Raw genomic sequence first — 8,483 nt, 5'->3', positions numbered from 1 at the left:
CACACTTTGTATTTTAGTTTAAAGCTTCATCAGTACAAGGAGCCCTTATGATCATGCATTTACCAGTTCAGAAGGAAATTCACAGGGGAGAACGCCTGTTTCTGAATTACCATAACCTCCTCTGAAACAAGAGTGATAAAAAAAAATTTAATGTTCTCATAAAGCTAAACATGCATGTATGAACTGTGCTTTTGCATTTGCTTGCTGACATCTCCCATAAGTTCTTTCAAAGAAAAACAATTTGGCATTATCTTGCAAATATCTTTATTACAATTTACAGATTAGTTCTGAATAGCTTTATTATGTACAGAAATATAACTTTAGATATAAAAACCCAACAAACTTGACACAAATCAATTAAAATCTGTATAAAGCCGATGTTGAAGGTCTTCTAACTTTCTCTAAATTATATAAAAATAAAATCTGATAATTACAGTTTTGATTTAAAGTTCAACAAGTGTTATTTTTACTGTCTCACTCAAAGCACTTACACATGTACACATCCTGTATGACCATTTTAAGATGTTATAGGGAAAATGGTGACAAGCAAGCTGAGCTTGCTTTTAAAATAACTTTTATGGTGATGCATTTAGTGTTAATTTCCTATCACCTTACACTGGATACTTTGAAAACATGAGGCTTGACAGGGGGAAAAGCTTACCCAAGCAGGTATGTTTCAGTGAGAATCAGCAGTGTTAGAACAGAGTGCTTGATACACTGCAGGTTGGAAAAAACCAATTTCTCAAATGTTAGAAGCACTTTGGAAGTAACAGTTTTTAATCTAGTTTACATCCAATTTGTCAATTCTGTTCGTTTCCAGCTGTAGTCTTTTCCAAGCCTCTGCAAACAGTGGATCAGTATTTGCAGGTGTTAATTCACACCACTCTAAAGCTTCTTACAAGCACCAGTAAACCAAGTGAGTTGTCCAGAGTAACTGAAGCACCAACAAGTTCTCCAAGATCGAAGAAACTAGGAGAGTAATGGAAAAATGACTACAGTGTATTTTACCATAAGCAATGAACAGCATTTTTACTTATCAGTCACACTTGGACCATAAGTCAACAAATTTTCTATTGTAATTCTACATTTATCACCCTGCGTGCTTTTTCCTAAACAAAGAAGCAGAACACCTGTTATCATATATGATACAGGAAAATGAACTCCTAAAAATTAAAAGTTATTTCACAGGATTTGAAGGCATGATTAGAATTACAATCTTACAACTAACATTATCTTTTGTAGGAAAGGAAAATCCCCCTTTTTTGTGCCATGGGGATGAAAAATAACATTGCTGCATTGCTTTCAAGTAGCCAGTCTGTAAGGCTGCCTGAGTTTCAGCTGTATTTTAAGTTTACATGACAACTCTACTGTAGTTCACAGTTAACCCTCTGAATTTCATAATTGTAACAATTCTAACTTGTAGCAGAGAAAGGTAACTTTTAAATTCAAAGAACATACTTCATGCAGTAAGAATAAAGTATAAACCCAATAACTCTGAGATTTGAGACAGAATTGAGATGGCACAATCAAGCAGAAAATTCAGTAAAGCTCTGTGAAGCTCTTTTCTCCATTATCTGTAATTTTATTTCAAAGTAAAAACTGAAGTCATTAACGAGGTGACAATTCTGAAGTGTTTTTAGGTTTCTCCCTTACAAAAGGGAAACAATTCTAGTCAGCTGACTGAACAAAGTAGCAAATCATTTATTCACGCAACTTCATGCAAACAGGCAAGAATTCTTTGATGTTTGGTATTTATTCTATCGTTTGACCTCATACCTGCTTGGATAACAGCCACACAACATCCTTCAGGTCCAAACACATATCCAAATGGTGCTGCTTTTTTATTTTGACTGAAACAACAATTAAACATTTTAAGTTAGGAACATAAATAAGGAGTGTTTTCCTTCTACTGAGGACCTCAACATTCAGACCCCAAACGTGATATGTTATTTTGGTACCAGATGAACAAAAGTGCAGACGCGTAGAGGTATTAATACTGGCTTTTGGTAAAGAACACAGCAATTTGTAGCCTTAGATTTCCATAAGTCAAAGATAATTCTCATTACAAGTACCAGAACAAGCATATTGGATACAAGAAATATGAAGAATCCTGCACTTCAATCCATCTTCAGAAAGCAGAATCAATTACAGCAAAGTTACTCTAAGATTAACTAAAGAACTAGGGGTTAGTTCCCTTTGCGTGGCTACCTAAATTCAAACTATCAGCCATAGCCTTGATACATACCTTGAAGCTTTAATTATCGATCGGGATGAGGCCTTTCATCACCCTGAAAGCAAAGGTTTGGTGCGCAAGCAGCCAATACCCTTTGGAACAGTACTGGGTAAAGGTATTATTTAAATAAAGACAAACCAAAGGGCTTATAGTGCACCAGAGTTCCCCTGAATCCCCCAGTGTGCTAGACTGAAATATTGAGACATCAAAGCGCTACATAAACACTCAAACATTAGATTACATGCAAAACTGTGATCTTAAAAGGAAGGAATAAACTATCTGCTTCGCACAGTAAAGTTAACGATATTAGCTAAACAAAATTTTGAGACTTTTGTACATGTTAGAGAAAATGGAGAACCACAAGAAAGTAGCAAGTACCTCTAGAAACTTTAAATCAAAACTGCAATAACTAGGTTCTGAGCCCCATAAATATTTCCTTCAAAATAGGTTTTGCTTTTTCAAAGTGCAAAAATCCAACTTAATAGTCACCACTTCTCCACATACGGCAGACAAGGCATTTTTGGAATGGATTTAACCTAAAGCAGTCTGTTTCTCAAGTGTTACTTAAAAGGAATGCAATTATACCATCCTTACCCTTGATGATACTCAAAAGATTTCGTCTGGATATCAAAATGGGACACACAGGTATATTTGTTGGCTGAATACCAAACTGGGAAAAAAGTGTTAAATCCCACTTCTCTCCCCATTTCAAAATAGCACATGCAGCTGCCACTTCTTGTTTTGAAGATGTTCGTGAGTGCTTAGGGTCAACACAACTACCATATCTTTTAAGGTGCTAGAAAGGATCAACCCTCTTGTAGTAGGTTTCTTGGAGTCTATTAAATACTCTTTGTCTATGCTCTGTTGTGAAGCAGTATCCTATGGCTTCTTCTGTTTCTTGGATACGTTTCTGAAACCTGCATCCATCTCGTGCAAGCTCTTCCCAGGGTCCTTTACGATCCTCCTCACTGCTTATGTAATACTCAGTAACTTTTTCAAGGAAGGTCACCTGGAAAAGACAAGTCATTTAGTAAAGCATTAGCCAAACACTCATGCAAAAGGAGCTTAATATTTATTTGCACACATGATTTTTAGTTTTAACAGAAGTTACTAAACATCTAAAATAGCATAAAGCCTCAGATATACTACCAGGTCATGCTAGGTCTCTGCACTACCCGGGCCAGAGTATATTTCACCTCTCAGCTTTAAAAGCGACCAGTTGCTGACTTCCCCCTCTACCAAAAGTAGTGCTCAAACTACTACAGAGTTTCTAAACTGCAGCCCAAGAGGCCTCTTTAGGCTGACAGCAGATCAAACAATGTTCCCTGCGAAATAACACCCTCCCCAACACCAGTACTGTGTTATAAACTTACACAGATACAGTTCAAGCAGGTTACTCAGTAGGACATGCCAGGACACTCACTTAAGGCTAGAAATAAATATGCTACCGGCCAGCATCTCCGATTACTGAAGCTTACATAATAAAAAAAAAAAAAAAAGAAGAATCATTGTTCTGTAGAGTAAGCAATCATGTGACTCAGCTTGTACTTCAGGAAAAGGAACTATGCTACATGTAAGGAAGCAACAGTCATCGCTACGTGACTGGAACAAACCCATCTATTTAGAGCTGCTATCAAATTCCAGTGATCTAAGCTCATGCAAGGAAATGAAGTCAAAGTCATGGCACTTTAAAATACATATGAAAACTTTCACTCTTCGCTATTTTTAAGAACTATTAAGCTATTTTAAGAAAACAAAGTAACTTAGAGGCTCAGGATCTAAACTTCACAGTATTTATACTATAAGTATACTAAAGGATTTAAGTCTTTCTGTTATCAAGCAATAAGCAAAAGCCAGACTATTTCAGGTTCCTACTGAATTATGTATTGCTTTTCATTTAGCTATACAAAAGGCACAAAACTGAAGGACAAACTAGCTACCTGTCAGCATCCATCAACTCTCAGACTAGGACCAATTCTTGAAGACAAACCAAACACTGTCATTACAGATGACTCCACTGAAGTTGCTGCAGGACAGCTACTTCTGAAGGTCAGGAAAAAAACATGGGGAGGTACAAAAAAAACCAAACAACCTTGCTGCACCATTCCTACGTGTTATTAACACAGAACCCTGGTTTCACACCCAGTTCATGCTAACACAATGAGGAGTGTAGAGCGAGATTGCTTTTTGCGGTAGAGCCATCTTCCAACCTTCACAGAAAACATGAAGATAACAATTACAGAAGAGGTGACCTACAGGAATAATCAGCAGTTGAGGATAGAGAGCCACAAGAGACCATGCAAAAGCAACCTCCAGAATTCATCTAATTCTAGTGCAGCTATCCCAAATTACTGCTGCGCTCTCTCTGAAAGCCGAGTCCTCGCATAGTGTCAATGCATTGCTAACTCCTAAGTGAAACAAAACGCTCCCAGGTTTGATTGCAGGATGCCAGATAGAAAATAGCCTTGAGCAGGACGAATGACTTGGAGGATTTCCTGGGAACACCTTGGTCACTGCTTGGCAACCTCTGCTCTGTTTTGCAGACAGACCTAATTAAGCATCTGCTTTCAAGCACATGGAGCTGTTACATCAGCTTATCCCTTTGCGACTTGCTACCTTACATTCTTTTTACATCAGTCTAAGACACCCTTGGGCCCAATTACTGGATTTTGTAACATCATGTGAAACATTGCATCTAGATCATCGTTCTTTCACCATGTCAATAGATTACAGAGTCTAACAACAAATTAGTCAAAAAAATTACTGCTGTTAAGTCTACATCCCTGGTGCAAGATTTAGGTCAGAACAGTAGGAACTTACACCAGGGCTCATCAGTGCTACCTGGCAGCACTTCAGACAGATGCTGTCAGTTACAAAGGACCTCTTGCAGGAGCTGTTTAACTTTTGATTGTTTTCCATTTAGATTAAAATACAATAGTTTGTCCTGTGTGAACCATTAAGTCTGTAAACACCACTCGCCCTAGCAAAAACAGGTATGAAGTTACCTCCAAGCCAGGCTCCCAATTAAAGGAGAAAACAAATCTCTCCACCTTAAGAACACTAAAGCAAACATTATAGAAGTTTTCTATTTTGACAACTCTTTACACTAGTGTATTACCCTGGGACTTGGTATCACAAGCTATTACTCATACAAATGTTTGAAGTATCAGGCAAGACTCAGACATTATGCCTGAAAAGCCATCTTGTGCATCTGTAGCATCACAAAACTTATGAGAGGACGAATTTGTTTGCTACTATTTACCTGAATCCTAGCACATGTATTAAAAGTTTTTTAATGCACAAACTCCTCACAAACACATTACATTTCCAGTTTGTGCTCAAACGCCCAGTTCCAGATTACATCTTTTTTATAAACGACTGCTGAATTATAATAGTCTCTTAAACGGAAATGGGAGTATTACTATACTTTGTAGTGAAACTTCAGTGGCTTACTGTAGCATGTGTTAACCTGCAACAGAATTCTTCCTACTCCAAAAGACATTTGTAACTCAAGCAGACCTGTCACAAGTCCTAAAATGTTTACAATCCTTTAAGTCTCAATTACACTAGGCATATGCAAAAGTCCTAAAATACTTCATCAACATTATTCGTAACAGAAACAGGTACTTTCCAAAGGAAAAACTTAACACCGCAATTCCCATCTGTTTCTCCAATGACAAAAACTACATTATGACACAAATACGGAATGAAAACTACATCTTAGAAGGAAAATTTAACTTCAGGTCTAGAAAAGAAATTTAAAAAAATTATCTGCCTTGTGTCACTGAATTACAAAATCTACCATCACGTGTAAAGGATGAGGCACACTCATTCCAGTTAAATAATTAGACCATAAGCTCATGGAGGCATGATCTGCCTACCGCTGTGGCTGGAATCCTGGCACAAGTGACCTCACCCACTCGCACACTGCTTGGTGCAATGTGGGTTTGTTGTTCGGTTTTTTTGTTGTGTTTTCTTTTTTAGCACCTCCAAAACAGAAACATAAACAAAGGATATACCTTTTTCCGCTTGGTACTTCTACATTCCTCACCAGAAAGAATGCCATGCTGCACAAAGCCAGTGACCCCACGGTTATGTTTTTCCAACTGCACCCGACAGACAGTTAAGTGACTACGCTCAGAAGTGCCCAAACTTGGCCCCTCTGCTCCTTTTAAACCAGGGGTCCCTTTCTTCTCTGCTGTTTGAAAGGCTGCCTTGAAATTTAAAGGATTATATGGATCATCTGAGGTACAGAACGAGTTCCAAAGTTTCAAGCTTTCTGCCTCATCCACACTGCTACAGTCCCACTCATCTTCCTCTTCAGAACTAGGATGAGGAGAGCCTGAGGAGTCCTCTGCCCACGATGAATCTTCCTCTTCCTCCTCTTCCACATCCGACATATCCTTTCCAGGATTGCTGGAAGATGTCTGGATGGTGGCTGTGAAGTTCTGAGGATTGTATGGATCCAAACTGTAGAAGGAATTCCAGAGATGAAGCCTTTCCCCGTCCTGGCTACTGGTGTCTGAATCCGAGGGGAGCCCTTCGCTATCAAACCCATCGTCATCATCATCCCAGTCTTCCTCATCATCCACACTCTCCTCCCCACTGGAAACTCCCCCTATGATATAGTCTATTAATTTATTTGCACAGGCAGGTCTGGCTGAAACGGGAAGGTTTTGCTCTATTTCGGAGTCCTCATCGTCCTCTTCAGTCGAGGCTTCCCCGTCAAGTGCCCCCTTCTCAGCTGAACCCCTTATCCCCTCCTGCTCCAAGGGACCACCTCCAGGTTGTCTCCCCAAGTCGTTCGGCTCCTCGGACCGCTTCAACTCCCCGGCATCGCACTGCTGCTCCCGCCGACCCCCGACCTCTTCTTGACAAACGCTCTTATACTGCTGCTGCTCCTCCTCCAGGCTGTGATAGCCGTGGTCCGGGTCTGGCACGGCCAGGCCACCGCTCGCCAAATGCCACTGCTGGAGAAAAGCCAAGCGCTTGCTACGGAGGAACTCGGCCTCCGGCAAGCCGCCCCGGGCAGGGCAGCCTCGCCAGGCCTCCGCGGGGACCTCGGCTCGCAGGGGCTGGGGCAGATGGCTCTTCCCCGAGCACCAAGCCTGGCCCTGCTCCGGGGGCAGCACGTACAAGTCCACACGCGGTACGGGGAAGGACACCAGGCTGCTCCGCACCAGCCCGGTTCCCCAGAGGCCCAGCGCGGGTTCCATACCACCCTCTCGCCCCTTCTCCAGGGGCTCCTCCGGCCACGGCAGCCTCTCTTCAGTCCAGTCCAGCGAAGCGGCCGGCTCCGAAAGCAACAGCAGCGGCTGGGGGCCCTTGGCGGGCGCCTGCCCGGCGGCGGGGCAGAGGGCACTGCTCAGCGCGGGGCCGGGCAGCAGCCGATGCAGCAAAGCGGGCAGCGGGGAGAGGAGCTGCGACATCAGCCGCAGCCAGGAGAAGGGCGGGCTCGCCTGGGGCGAGGCGCCTGCGGGGGCCGCGCTGGGCCCGGCCAGCTTAGGCCAGGCCGCAGCGAAGCCCAGCCGGGCTCGCCCCAGGCCGGGGCCGGCGCGTTCCCGTCCGCTCGGCTCCATGAGCGGCGGCGGGCAGAGGAGGCTCTTCAGCGTTCCCAGCGGTGCGGTCGGACCTGCGGAGCGGCGCTCCGTCGAGGGGTTGCGGGGAGGCAGGGGAGGCAGGCGCGGCAGGCGGCGGGCGGCTTCCCTCGGGTACTCGACTCCATCCTGCTGCGGGCGGCGGCACAAAATGGCGGCGCGGGGGCGAGCGCAGCGCCTCAACCCTCCCGCCTCCTCCGCGAGCCCGGAGGGGCGGGACGCGCCAAAGGCGCAGGCGCCCGCCCGCCTCCTGACCGTCACAGCGCGACGCCGCCGCTCATTGGATACCGGCGCGGCGGGGCGAGGGCCCCGCCCCCCCGGGGGCCGTCGCAAGGGCGGAGGCCCCGCCCCTCCCTCCGCGTGGGGATTGCATCAGCCGGAGGGCGGCGGGTGCCGCGCGGCAGCGCCTCCTCTGGCCGACTCGACTGAGGGGAACCCGACGGGGGGGGACACGACGGGGGGGGGACCCGGCCCCGGGCAAGGCGGCCATCAGCCGGGACAAGGCGGCCAGGGGCAGCTGCCCGTTGCCCCGGAGCCCACCAGCCAGCTGCTTTTTGGGGCCGCGGGGCTGCTCCAGCCGGCTGCCCGCCACCACCCCCCCCCCCCCCCCCCCGTTAATCAGCCATGTGTGAGCACGCTTTGTCGGTCCATGA

At 44.9% G+C, this 8,483-nt stretch overlaps 1 protein-coding gene across 6 annotated transcripts; it reads right to left on the bottom strand.

Annotated features, from left to right (window-relative positions):
• Positions 1-247: 247 nt before the first annotated feature.
• On the bottom strand, positions 248-7,963 carry PPP1R15B (protein phosphatase 1 regulatory subunit 15B). Of its 6 annotated transcripts, none has more exons than XR_012654129.1 (4): positions 6,253-7,963; positions 2,246-3,242; positions 1,777-1,850; positions 248-969 (listed from the first exon to the last, which is right to left on the bottom strand). XR_012654129.1 is itself a non-coding variant. In XM_075055540.1 (2 exons), the coding sequence occupies exons 1-2, from the start codon at positions 7,810-7,812 to the stop codon at positions 3,030-3,032; spliced, it is 1,773 nt and encodes a 590-aa protein (XP_074911641.1). In that variant the 5' UTR covers positions 7,813-7,963; the 3' UTR covers positions 248-3,029. The 6 variants fall into 6 exon arrangements, 1 of the variants encoding a protein (XP_074911641.1); XR_012654128.1 differs by having other exon boundaries at positions 2,828-3,242; XR_012654125.1 differs by having other exon boundaries at positions 1,777-3,242.
• Between the last annotated feature and the right edge of the window lie 520 nt (positions 7,964-8,483).

The sequence above is a fragment of the Buteo buteo genome, chromosome 23 (assembly GCF_964188355.1).
Source record: "Buteo buteo chromosome 23, bButBut1.hap1.1, whole genome shotgun sequence".
In the NCBI taxonomy this organism is placed as follows: Eukaryota; Metazoa; Chordata; class Aves; order Accipitriformes; family Accipitridae; genus Buteo; species Buteo buteo.
Note: the sequence above shows the minus strand (reverse complement) of the source record. Positions and strands in the feature narration are given on the sequence as shown.

Coding starts and splice junctions, on each gene's coding strand:
- PPP1R15B (XM_075055540.1), bottom strand. CDS start 7,812: ATGGAGCCGAGCGGACGGGAACGCGCCGGCCCCGGCCTGGGGCGAGCC. Junction 3,243..6,252: donor GAAGTACCAAGCGGAAAAAG/GTATATCCTTTG, acceptor TGTCTTTTCCAG/GTGACCTTCCTTGAAAAAGT.